General features: G+C 43.5%; 1 protein-coding gene across 1 annotated transcript in view; it reads left to right on the forward strand.

Moving 5' to 3' along the window:
* Positions 1-13,803, forward strand: part of LOC118785797 (nck-associated protein 5-like) — a 191,486-nt gene that overhangs the window by 76,867 nt on the left and 100,816 nt on the right. The window contains exon 3 of the mRNA XM_036540733.1: positions 40-103. Coding sequence (XP_036396626.1) covers positions 40-103 — 64 coding nt within the window. The remainder of the gene's footprint in view (positions 1-39; positions 104-13,803) is intronic.

Here is a 13,803-nt window from a genome sequence, read left to right on the forward strand (position 1 = left end):
CTGCTCACCCTCCCTTGTTCTCTGTCTTCTTTTGTTCAGGGAGAAACTGGCCGTGGCTCGCCTGCAGAGAGAAGTCGCACGAAGCAAGAGTGAAGGAACAATGGTACTGCTCTTTCTGTCTCTCTTTCCCTCTCTGCCTCATCTCCCTCTGTTTCTGTCTCTTGCCCTCTGTCTCTCTCTTTCTGTGCTTTTTTGTCACAGTCTCTGCCTTTCTCTCTCTCTCTCTCTCTCTTTTCCTGTCTTTTTCTTTATCTCTTTCCATTTCTCACTGTCTCATTTTCTCTGTTTCTTTTCTGTCTCTCTTGGCTTTTCTCCCACACTGTCTTTCTTGGTCTCTCTGTCTGTCTCTTTCTCTGTTTCCGTCTCTCTCTCTCTATAGCTTTCTCTCTGGCTGGGTGGTACTACAGACTGTAGGCTTTTGCCCCTTTCTTTTGCCCCATAGTAGAGATCAGTGCCATGGCTCTAAAGCCTGCACCAATGATCCTCCAGGGCAGGAGCCCCTTGCCCTATTTAACATGGATGTCTGAATGGACCTTTAAAAGACTGATACATTTTCTGTAAAACATCCACATTCAGTGTTTGATAATGAATCTCAGAGGCAGTGTGTAGTCTGATGAACCTTGCAGGCGTGGTGCCATGGGCTCTTACAGGGCTGGCTCAGAAATGCTGGGCTTGCTACATCCAACCCAACAGTTTCGCTAGGTTTTATTTTCTCATGGAATGACTGACGGTGCTTTTAATGACGCCACATTAATTCTGCATGTCTGATTGGCTCCTGCTGATACGGTGTGGTCACATTAGAGTTGAGGAAGTGGAGAAGTGAGAGTTGAGGAAGTGGATCTGCAAAAGCATACACAAAGCATTATTGCTTTGTGTATGCCAAGAGGGGGGGGCACAAAGGAACAAGCCTTGTGTGAGGGTAACACACGTGAGGGGGGCGTGAGGGGGGGCGTGGGGGGGGGGGCTGTGGGGATTCCAGAGCAGGGGACTCGTGACAGAGCAAGGATCAGCTGACCGTGACTGTGTGAGACAGGGAGAAGGTCTGACCGTGAGCCCAGCCCTCTGATTGCAGAGTGCAGCACCATTTAGCACCCTCCACAGTAAGTACAGGGAGAGAAGCACTGGGCAGTGCCCCTTTACACAGATGGGACTCCCTAACGTAGGTGGTGTTAGATATTTAACAGGCTTTTTGTGCTCTGATTAGCAGCAGCTGTGTGGCAGCGTGGGTTGGAAATGCTCGGGACCATTGAAAAACAGCTGCGTCAGGACCATTCAGTCCAATGCACTACGAGGACAGCACAATCCAATACAGTGCAGGAACCATGTAATCTAGTGCAGTGTCATGACTACACAGTCCAATGGCAGCTGGGAGTCTACAAATACAGAGGTGGAGAGCTTCTCTTTAAAACTGAAATCTGTTCTTGATGTCTAACAAGGTTGCCATCTGATTTTTTATTTGTTTTGCTTAATTGTGTCTAATGTGGTAGCATTACCTTTGTGTACCTCACTTTCAATCAGTTCTAATCATCAATAATCTAATCATGAAATCTTTGTCTTCCCATGTGGAGCTCAGCAGCTAATGCAATCCTACCAATCAAATGAGAGGAGTGATTGACTGGCCAGTAGCACCCAATTGGTTTTCCAGTGAATGGGTGGTATAAGCACTGACAGTGACCATTTCACTGAGAGTAAAGAAAAAGGGCACCTCTGGACTAGCGGATTACATAGCATTCTCACGACTTCTCAAAAATGCCACACCAACATTGGGAGAACAGTAGTAGCTTTCACATTGGCCCTGAGAGTCAATCAAACTCAGGCTTTTGAATAGAAGGCAATTGATCTTAGCATAGGCGCTTCATGGGAATATATGGGAATCTTGCTAGGTCAACAAGTGATGAGAGCAAATGACACCAGCACTCAGCCAATAAGATGCTGTTGTTCAGGAAGAGAGAGCTTGTGGGAGGAGTTATTGATGGTCAGGTAGGGAATGAATGCAGAATCAGTTGTTAGTGTACTGGAAGGTCATGGGGTTGTGGAAGGGTTTATTGGTGTTAATGAAGGGTTATATGTAAAAGGAGCTGGTGGTACTCAGTAAGGGGTGGTTTGTGGAAGACGTTATTGGTGTTCAGGAAGGGCGGTTTGTGGTAGGTGTTGGTGTGAATTCTGAGCAGCGCTGTGTATTTTGGCCAGCTCTGATCTTGGAGGGGAGATTGTGTTTTGAGTGATTCACTGAGTGCACCTGTGTTGGCAGGCCTTTACTGCAGACCCAGCAGAGAGGAGGGCTCCTTGTTACCTTCTTCACCACACAGACACACAGATGTCTTCATTATACCCTTTTTCTGACTAGACAACAGTTTGGACTGGTGGACTGGTTAGATTAAGCACATTATGCTTATGTGAACCACCTACACGCCTGTATCTCCTTACACCTGGCTATTGATTTGTTTTCTTGTAACAATGTCATAATATCAATCATGATGTCATAATCTCCTCTGTGGAATGTCCATGGGCATTCCTATCCCTGGAAATCTTAAACAGAACCTTCTGGGGCTGGCTCATGTTGTGTAAACAATGAAGAATCCTGTTTTTAGAAACTGAAGCATGCTCTTAAAGCTTGTTGAAGCATTTCATGACTCGCCAAATGCTTGATTTTAATTTTCACAAATAGAATTAGTCACTAGGACTAAAAAGAGGCCTGTTTTGTATTTCAAAGTGGACCCCTGGGGAAAGCATTGGACGCACTTGGAATTTGACGCACCAGCACACTCCCAGGTTAATGGCCCTAACCAGGCTTATTCATAAATACATGATTTGTCCAACAAAGCACTTTTTGTGGGATTTGACTGTTGTTGCAGAAGCACCCCTGATGCCTTTGAAAGTGACATGGAAAGATAAAAATGTGGACTTATCAAAAGACACTCAAGCAGTGTCTTATTGCGGGAGACACGAGTAAGTGGCATTTCACTTCCCGATGTCAAAGAGGTCTCTTGTTACAGTGGCAAACACGCCTGCCCATGTTCATCCCAGCCCTCCCAAGGACACCCTCACTGGCTCCCACAGTCGGGTTCTCACCAAAAGAATGTGGCCACAGCGTGCTGCCAGAGGACATGGCATGAAGAGGAACCCGTAACCATGGTTCCTGACCCCTACCCATGATTCCATGCCACAGCTCATTTTCCGGGCTGAGGAACAAAATAAGTCATCCTCAGGGGCGCTGGCATTGCGCTGTCCCCCATCCCCTGTGCCCTGGTGAGCCATGCTGGGCCAGCAGTGTGCTGCAGTGTGGCACAGCACTCTACCGCCCAGGCCTCTCACTCCTGCAGCTGCGAGCTAACTCCATGCTAATCACCACCCAGAGTGGGGGGCTTCCAGGATGACTTATCTGCACCAGACAGAAGAAGGAGGAGGGGGCCGGCGGGGGCTCCATTGTGATTTGGGATTATCCTCCCAGAGTCTCCACAGCGACTCCGCTATTCGGGAAAAGCCGATGGACTCGCATTCCGAGGAGGGTAGTTAATAAAAAAAATTGATGCTGTTTCTTCCAGATAATTATCAAAGTGCTAGCAGAGCAGCTCCCATTCCTCTCCCCCCCCCCCCCAAACAGACAGACCCTGAAAACCAGATTAGAAGGGTGGTGGGGGGGTGGGGGGGTGGGCTTTTGAAGTGCATGTCCTTCGGTTCATCCAATGCCCCCTCCAATTGTCCCCGTGCCCGCCCGAAGCTCCTCTTTCATAGCCGCCTGCTTGCATGGGCTATATTTAACTGGATCTGAGGGAAGAAATAGGATTTCAGAGCATGGGCTGTTGCAGATGGATTATTCCAGATGGAAATGTATCCAGACGGTTCTTTACTGCTGTGTGAAGCCTGGGCTCAGTGATGGAGGACCACAGCCAGCCTTTTCAAAGACCCTTTTTATGCCATGCTTGATACTGGTAATTTGTAGATTGGCTGGTTGCTTGTTTAGAGTTTATGGATCAGCCAGAGGGAGAGGCCTCTCTCTCTCTCTCTCTCTCTCTCTCTCACTTTGAGCACTCATTGCAACTGTGCAACTTGACACTGATGTAAGAGTATGTAAGTGTATGTACACTTAAGAAATGTAAATACCAGTAGTTGTAGAGGAGATAGTGTTTTCAGACATCTGGTTGGCAATGGGTTAAATACGTAGAGCTAAAAAAATATAAATGGTCTTGCACAGCCCAGTTATTTAGGATAACAGGTTCAGCAAAGGATTGTGAGGCCCTGTTTACACTTGGTTTTAAAATGCGTAAAAGGCGATCGGATCACAAGTGGACAGCCGAGACACATCGCCATTTACACCTCTGTCTAACATGCATCTCCAAGGGGTCCAGCTGACCACTTGTGTTCAGATTTCATTACGGCCTACGTCACACCGCCCACGTCAGTCTCTGTCGCCAGATTTTTTTAGCACGGGCTAGCTAAGAAAACAAAAATGTTTCTAGAACTAATATACATGTACAGGCTATTCCAACTGTTGAGATTAGCAGGACAAAGTCATTTGCAACTTGCAAAAGAGCGCAGGACAAGACAGAAAAGGAAGAATGTTAGAAAAGCATTTTTTTGAGCGTTGGCGCGCTGTCACAAAAACAACCACCACGTCCTGCATTGATGACGTATTTTCCTGTTACGTCCTTGTCGGGGACGCATTCAGGACGCATTAGCGTTTACACAACAAAAGCTATGTGGTCAAGTGTGTCCCAGACTACCTCGGCAAGTGGTTTGAGTGATTGGATCACAATGCGTCTTGGTGGTCATTTACACTTGTATTTAGCGCTGTCCACTTGTGCGCCCAAGATGCATTTTTAAACCAAGTGTAAACGGGGCCTGAGATGCCATGTTGCATTCATATGTTTGCATTTTGTATGATGTTTGTAGTTTGTGCAGGTGGCTCTCATACTGCATCAGTTGAGTTCTTCCTTGTTTCAGTAAATAGCAATAATAAGAAACAACACTGGGGACACAGTTGTTAGTGTCATGTGACCCTGCTGCGTGTGTTTTTAGCTGAACATGATTGGAGGTGTACTCCTCTCGTGCCAGGTTGTGACAGGCTGCCCATTTAACTTGTGTTTGTCAAGGAATGCTTCATGCCTGTGAAGTGGCGTGTTTTCCTAATTGCACCCAGGTGATCCTTTTGAATTCTGCCACAAAATCCCACTTCCTGCTAGGGATCGAGTTCCCCCCATGTTTTTGCTTGGGGAAGGCAAGAACACAGCTCCAGTCTCTCCAACAAGCATGCTCTGTCTCAGCTCAAAACCTCAGCATTCAGTGGAAGTGGACGCTGCAAGCCCAACCCCTGAGCTTCACACACACACAAAACCCACATGAATCTCCGAGCTCCGAAGCTGTGCTTTCAAGCACTGTAATGCTATCTGACAGGATGCTGGGCTTCCTGGTTGAAAAAATGTGCGCTTGTTGGTTTTTTTTTTAAGAGAAGAGTTGGTGTTTTTGTCTTCCCATGAATTTTCCATGTTAAAAAAAAAAAGAAAACGAGGGAAAGATTATGAGCACTGGAAGCGTCTGTTCAAACGGTAAAATAAGTGGCCCACTTTGGGGCAAGACAGGCTTTGGTTTCTTTATCTGTGTGACTTTAAAAGTGGAATAATGGCTGGCACGCACCGGTCATGCTGTTTGTACACCATGTGTACATGGTGCCGACTCCAATTATTGATTTAATAATAAAAAAAAGACTTCACGTCCTGTCAGTCTGTAGTTTAATTCAAAGTTCAAAGGTTCAAAGTTCAAAGTTTATTGTCATATGCACAGTAAAGTAACAAGTTCCCTGTACAATGAAATTTATTTATTTATTTATGGTCCAAAACAGAAATAGTAGGTTGCTATGAAACTTGGTCTGTGTCCCTGGATGAATTTTGATCAATAAATCCCAGTATGAGGAGAAAATGAAGCTGTGGAGGAGGCTCCAAATGAATGAGCATGTGTCTCAGGGCTCTGTGTTTCTCCATGCTGTCACATCTTTGACACTCTTGGGTGCTGGTATCAGTCAGCCCCAGGTGCTGCCTCTATAGATCGCACTTTATCAGGCCTGGCCAGCAAGAAAGTGACAGGTCCCAGAACAGTGCTGCACACAGGCGGGGACTGACATCTCCTGACAGCCGAGACTGAATTGTATCTGCTGCCCCTTGTTGGGCCTGTGGGAATATGTGTGTGTGTGTGTGTGTGTGTGTGAGTGACTGTTTGTAAGCACGTGTGCATGTGTGTGTCCACGTATATGCGTGCATGTGTGCTGATGTTTGTGTGCGTATGTCTGCACGTACGCTTATGTGTGTACGTGCATGTGTCTGTGTATGTCTGTAGGTATGTGTATGTGTGAGTGTCCATCTGTACACATGCATCTGTGTGCGTGTGTGTGTGTGTATGTATGTCTGTATGTGTATACAGTATGTATGTGAATGTTTATGTGTATTTATGCTTATGTCTGTATTTGTATGTGTGAGTGTGTGTGTGTGTGCGTGCATGTCTGTGTGTATATATGTCTGTATGTTTCTGTGAGTGTGTGTGTGTGTGTGCATGTGTGTGTGGGTAGCATTTTCATGGCATTGATAAATGGGCCACTCCAGTTGTTTACCCTATTTCCTAGGTCAGTGAAGCACACACAGCTACTCTGTGGCAGCAGTCACACTTTCATCATGGTCACTGCACCTAATAGTTATGTTCTCTCACACATGTCAAAAGACACAAGAGATACCAGAAAATATGTCTTTACTTCCACTTAATTCCACTTTCATATATGCATTTGTATGCATATATTGTATGATACATTACCCAAAATGTATCATTTCTGATAATAGAATATATTACCTGTGCATAAGTGATGATCATCTGATGTAAGTAATAATAGATTTCCTAAAAAAGAGTTTGTACAGTATATTGATGATTTCCATTCTGGATAATATGCTAAAATCCCAGTGTACAGCATGAAGGACATGCAGTATGTTGTGTCATACATCAGATGCACATGGTCCAGAGCAAACACATCTTATGAAATTGGTCACTTTTCCATATACAGTCTTATGGATGGTCCTCAGTGGCGGTTTGCTGAAGGTGGAGCAATTGTACTCCAGATGCTGTTTATAATGACTTAGATTTCTTTTAGATTTTTTAAAAGAAATGCATTGCTACAGTGTCAAATTTCAGCTCTCATATATCAGATGTTCTTGCAAAAATTTTAAATGAGGTTCTGGTCCCTAATAAAGACTTTCCCACAGAGGAGGAGGAGGACGTCCCTCTTTGTTGGAGCGAAGGACTTTGATGTTATGCTGAATGCAACTGTTCTGATTTTTTCACCCCTTCCCTCTTACGATGGATGATTGAAGTGATTTGCACAGTGCGCCGTTCTGTGGTAATGGGACCGACCACACGAGGACGGCCGCGAGCCGCCGCAGGAAGGCTGCCACAGATGATGCAGACGTAGAATCCTCATACACGCATAGCGCCAGCTCTCTTTGATTAGAAGCCTGCAGATGGAAACGGAAAGCGCTCTGCGGCTAATCTGCGGCTAAACGACTGCCGGCCTTCCTTATTGCTCCCCCCAACAACTCCCACGCTGAGGGTCAATCCCTGAGCTCTGTGCTCCACAGAGTCTGCTGGAATCAATCATATTGGGGGAGCTCACTTTATTAATGAGAGATAAACCTGCTCGGCACTGTGTCCCTTGTATGCCGTATTTGAGGGGGGGAGGCATCAGGGGGTATGCCGGGAGGGCCTCCAAATCAGCAAGTGCCCCTACTGGGAGTTTAGCGTGTAATGAAGAGATTATCGAACAGCCCCCCGGTTCCACTTCACGCCTGCACTCTTTTGTCGGCGATGTGCGGCAGTGCAAACACTAGGCTGTCCCCAGAGACACTGACTCTAATTAATTTAAAGTCCCTACTGGGCAAATCAGGACTGCGGAAAGATGCTGAGGGCGTGTAGGTGTTGGGGGGGGGGGGATTGTTGTGGGCTGGTGTGAGAAGACTACAGAAAGGGATAACATTGAAACAAATGATTTGGGTAGATTTAATCAAGACAATGTGCTGTTATTGTATAATGATATGGTTGTGTTGCAGGTAACCACATGTGGTAGAACAATGATGGATGTATGCTAGACTTTATGCTTTGTGGTTGGATAAATTAGTGGTAATGTCACTTAGATATAAGACAAATGCATGTTGTCTAATATTTATTCACTAAAATATGGTTGTTTTTCAGGGGCAAGAATGGAACTATACCATTTCTTGTTTTTATAATAAGGGCACACTGATTAAAACCACACACAGTAATACAGGTGCAAGATGACCATGATTTATTTAGTTTTTCATAGTGATAACTTATATAACCTTGTCTTGCATACCATGGACTGACAATAGCCAGTATAGCTGCTACAAACCAGAGAGTAGCGATGTTGTCTCAAAAAATAGTCATTCACTGAAAGGAAGCCCTCCCCTGTTAAATCAAACACAATTATTGTAAACACTTCTGAATTAATGAAATTTATCTAAATAATCTTAGATTAACTGCAGGTGAAAATAAGTCCACAGCTGTCAGGATGTCTTTTTCATTTAGCTGTCAGTGAGGAAGAGGGTTATTTTAAGCTTGCGAATGAGAGTACAATTTAAAGTAACAGGCACAGGATTCACAATAATTCACAGTCCTGAACCCCCCTCCCACCATCACCAATCTGATCCAGGGTCAGTTTATTCCCAGCTATGAACCTAAGAACCGACACTGTGGGAGAGAAGCAACTAATTTTGTGTCAGCAGCTCAGGCATAGAATGGCCCATTACCTTTTTTTAGGATTAGAATGCCATCTACAGGAAGAAGTGAGGAACATTCTAATCCGAGTTGCATATGACAGAAGAGATTAATCGGTCTTCATTTCTCATTGTCATATGACAGTGCCCATTTCAGAGGATTGTTAAATGTGATGTATTGTATTACCATTTATATAGACTTCTCAGACACAAAACAGCAGCATGACAACAATCCATCTTGAGGCATTAGATTAGTTAGTATATTTTTCCACATTCAGTCTCTTGCTCCCTTTTACAGTCTCAGCTATTGTCTTCTCGCTGGCTGTTACATTGAAAACATATTCAATATCAGCTATTTTGAATATGTTTCCAATTAAAGAAAGACATAAACCACTGTTGAGTGAAAGTAAATATTTCAGCTGTGAAATATTACAATGTCTTGGGAGAGTTTCAGGCAACATAAAAATAATTTCATGTTGGGATTTAATATGGCCGGTCTAGTTAAATGGCTGAAATGTTAAAACTTAATAACAGTGGCATGCTACTCACAACATATGCCATAAAACCATGTTGTTGCTGAAGCTTTTGGCTGCACTGTTTCTGCAGAGTTTATTACACTGGTTTGTAGCCTGGGGCGCATTTAGAATGAGTGGGATTAGACCGGAGCAGGGCCACGGCTACTGTTACTTTTTGTGAAAGCGGGCCAAATCCGTGAACAATGTCACTGGCACATTTTCTTGTCAAGGAGAAGTGGGCCCTTTTGACACGAGTAATTCCCAGCATCAAATTCCATTTGGTTATTAATGAGATTGCTCACGGCAGTCGTAGCTGTGCTACAAGTTCAAGCTGAATTTCGGGTGCAAAGGAGTGTCTGTCGTAAAGTGGTATTAAGTTCACTGCAATAGATTTGGAGACAGGATGTAAATATAATTGAAGGGTATATATGATCCCATTAGTGGTAATGGAAGCTATTTTTACTGATTTTTTGCACAAAGTGTAATTATCCTAAAAATAAAGTTCTGTGTAAATAAGGCTATGGAAATCACAAAAATATGTCTTATTTTTTCCATCTCTATTGGTTTGATTCAAAGTCTTGGTTCCCAAAATGAGGTACTTGAACTGTCTCGAGAATGTGCATTGCGGATTTAATTCAGTGCTTTTTAAAAACTTGCCTCCAGGGTGTACATAGCTAATTTAATTCAGTACTTGTTTTCTTGCTCCTTGAATTATCTGAGTTGGGTTTTGTGTTCTTCTTTGATAACATGCTGTTTGAAGAGCTTTAGAAATAATCCTACAGCCACAAGTGCATGTAAAATTGACCAATGAGAGCCGGCAAAAAATTGTAACCCTTTGCTTACTGTGAGCATACCTGCTGCTTTATAAATATGACTTTCATAACATTGGGGGCTGCATGCAGCATAATTTGGGAGCAAGCCTTGTAACCAGAAGGTTAGGGATTTGAATCATGAAAGGGACAGTGCTTATAAAGGTATGTTGCCTTTATTGTTTAGTCTATTTGTAGCTGCATAAATGGAAATGTCAAAATTAATGCTGTAATGTAAGGGCCCTGGACACAGGCATCTGCTCAGCGAACAGAGTAATGGTTTAGTTGAGGTGCAGAGTCAAGGTAGATCTGGATCAAAGACTGCTTTTTTAAATTTTGGAAACCACAGCTTTAGGGAAATTCCAATTCTGCCCAAGTCTGGGTGGACTAAGTCACATTATTTAAACACTGCAACTGTGCTGTTTTGCACTGTGAGTCTTCCAAACCCTGCTTCTCAAAGGGTAGGACTCATGGCCCTCCAGAGCTGATTTAAGGTGTAACTGCATTTGGTCCTAAACACTGACTCAGTTTTGTTTGGATTCACATGATAGCTTGGGTCAGGATAAGGGCTGGATAAACTGAACCTGGGTCAGATACTGATGTGCATGACGGAAGATTTAATCTATGAATGCAACACTAAAACTGTTAAACACACACTTCGGAAGTCGTAAGACATGTGGCTAGCAAAACGTTCTCGGCTGAATATGCTGGAGCTCTTTTTAAAGCACGGAAAGTGTATTATTGCTCCAGTCGACAGACCTCTTGAAACTAAAACAATGGCCTTGGGCAGAAAAACGAAATAGATGACAAGACACCCCCTGCAGCCTTTACGTGTAAACTTTTACGGAAATGCTTTGAATAAATTAATTTTTAATACAGTGTCTCACAGGAGCTAAAGATAAGGCACAATACATGTTTGCATCTTTTAATGAAAAAAAAAAACTATATATGTTATAGCACGGTAACTTCTTAAGTGTTGATGTATGTGCTTATGTGTGTATTCCAATAAGCGTGTCTGCTCCCTTAATCTAAAACAAACTCGCGGAGTTCCTCCCAGCCTTTGAGGGTTAAACGGGGCTTTAAAAAGTGGAGGACCGGACGGTTGGAATCCAGATGTTCGCCGAGTGCTCGGCACGCCGAAGGGAGCTTTATGTCGCTGCGGTGGCGAATTTATAGCTGCCATTATGTCTCGCGCGGAGTCTCCCTGGAAGACCGTAAAAGCCGGCTCGCGGAGCAGCCTGCGATTTATGGCCGTCTTGAACACCAGGAGTGGTTTTAGTGGCGACTTGGGTTTACTGTGGTCGGGCTGCCTGCTCCACATAATTAAACCGCTATTCAGTGGAATGTCAGCCGGGCTGCATGAGTGGAGCACGGTCGTCCACATCGCGGACCGTCTCGAGCGTCGTCCTCAAAAGAAAATGTAAAGAAGTAGGGAAAACCTTTCTCGACACACACACACACACACACACACACACACACACACACACACACACACGCACGCACGCACGCACGCACGCACACACGCAACGGGTTCGTGTTCTGACTTCACTGTCTTGGTCAAAAACATTGCGATCAAGTTCGTTCTGGTTACAAGACTGTCCGTCTCAGTGCAGAAAGCTGATATAAGTAACCACCTACACACAGCGGAAGATCTGCAACAGACGAGTATTTCAATGAGTATCGTATTTGAAAATTCCTTGGCTCCCAAGATAAAATTTCTAAGTAACCAAAACCCCCTTATTCTCCCCAAACAATTGGGTATATAGAACTCTGAACTTGTTCATCTGCATTCAGGCATTAATGAGCATAAAACTCTAATTCTCACAATTTTTAAATGAGGAAGCATTCTATACCCTAAGCAGTGCTATAACCTAAAACGAGCAATTAATTAGCGATATTATTGTCGCATATTCAGTCCGTCAAATATTGCCTCTCAGTCATATGGCCGTTGCTTTACATATCGCAGTAATTAAAAGAGCCTACGCGAATATGAATCGTTTTTACCACGTAACTTTAACTGTAACAAGATCGACAGTGTCTTATTAAGGACAGTAGGCTACATATTATAACTGAATTTGCATTGCTGTCTTTTTTCAATACTTTGAGTTCTTCCCTTCATGTTTTTCAAGGATCCCCAGGGGTCTCCAGAGCCCAAGTTGGGACGTCAGCTGTGCTCGTTTATATCTTCACTTGTATCTTTTCAGCACAACATAATACAAAGTCCCTGTGATGAATGTGGTGGGAGACCATTTATGAGGCTAAATACTCAACACAAGGGTACAGTTTGTGCGTCTCCGATTCTGCCGTTTGTTTGGGCGGATACTTCAGAGGAGAGTTTGACCGGCTGTTTTACCACTAGGTGGCAGCGTTGTACTTGTATGGAAGTTCTCCCACTGTAATTGTAACTTGTAGCCAGCTGGGGGCCATCTTCAGATACTGTTAGCTATAGGTATGCAAAGATTCACAGGAGCACAACCGTTAAAAGTAGTGATGCTGCTTATTCCATTGCAACAGATAGTACTGCTGCTCCTACTACAACTATTACTATTATGATAATTAAAAATGTCAATCATTGTCAAATATTATTATGTTATCATTACATGGATGAAGAATGATCATATTACTGTTTATTATTAGTCAATCGGTTTTTGAAATAGCCAAAGTCAGGGTGACTCACACAGCCTAAATTTGTCTTATGTGTTATCCATAGCTGGATATTTACTGCCCACAACTAGGGCCAAGGACACATCTGCCTTCTCTCCTCTTCATTTCACTCCCTTTTTCCTACTGAAGAGGTTTGCTTTTGTGGTATTAATTTTTGATGTATACCTTTCTTTAGGAGATTGGGGGGAGGCAGAGGGAGAGAGAAAGAGAAGGACTCTTATAGCTGTGTATGGGGAGATGTCTGTTGCATAATGCAAGGCAAGCCATTGAGGGAAAGGCAGCCTCATTCAATGCAAGAATAACCATTGGTTCTACTATTGTACTGTTCCACATTCTCAGGGGCAATGGGAGCTTTCTGAGATGTCCATGCTTATGCGGGCCTTGACTGGATGGTTAGGTCATGTTTTCAGTACACATTTGAACAGTGTGTTCACAGCCAAGGCCTCTTTATTAAAATGAAAGTCAATGAATCAACAAAGGGAATGAATGTACTATGATTTACTTATTTAAAATGATATCATACAAAGGGAAAAGGATAGTATAGCATGGCACAATACAGAAAATGAAAATGAAAAACAATGCAGAAAAAGACTTCTCCAAAAAAAAGCATATAAAAGGGAAAACATAATGCCTCACAAGTATCCTCAAGAGCAATATATTAGTAATAACATATTTTTATGTGGTTGACAAGGCTGTGTCCTTTTCACAGGAGAGAAATACTTTATTAAACTTGCAAGTATTCAGCACATTCAAGCTGTAAATGTCTCTAAACCTTCTAAGGACTGTGTAATTTTCTGGAGCCAAAAATGCTACATGGGGAAGAGTGTAGCAGAGCTGAGTGGGTGTTTGTTGAACTGGGCTTTGATACAGAAGGTTATAGGTTCTATACTTGAGTGGAACATTGCTCTAGTGCCCTTGAGCAAGGTGTGTAACCTCAGAAAACACTGGGCAGTTTGTTTTTGCAACAAGTTAAATGTGAGCACCATAAGTAGTCCTCAGTCAGGGTACCTGCTAAACAAATAGATTCAGAAGAGCCTTCATCACACCTGG

Source organism: Megalops cyprinoides, chromosome 11 (assembly GCF_013368585.1).
Source record: "Megalops cyprinoides isolate fMegCyp1 chromosome 11, fMegCyp1.pri, whole genome shotgun sequence".
Classification (NCBI taxonomy): Eukaryota; Metazoa; Chordata; class Actinopteri; order Elopiformes; family Megalopidae; genus Megalops; species Megalops cyprinoides.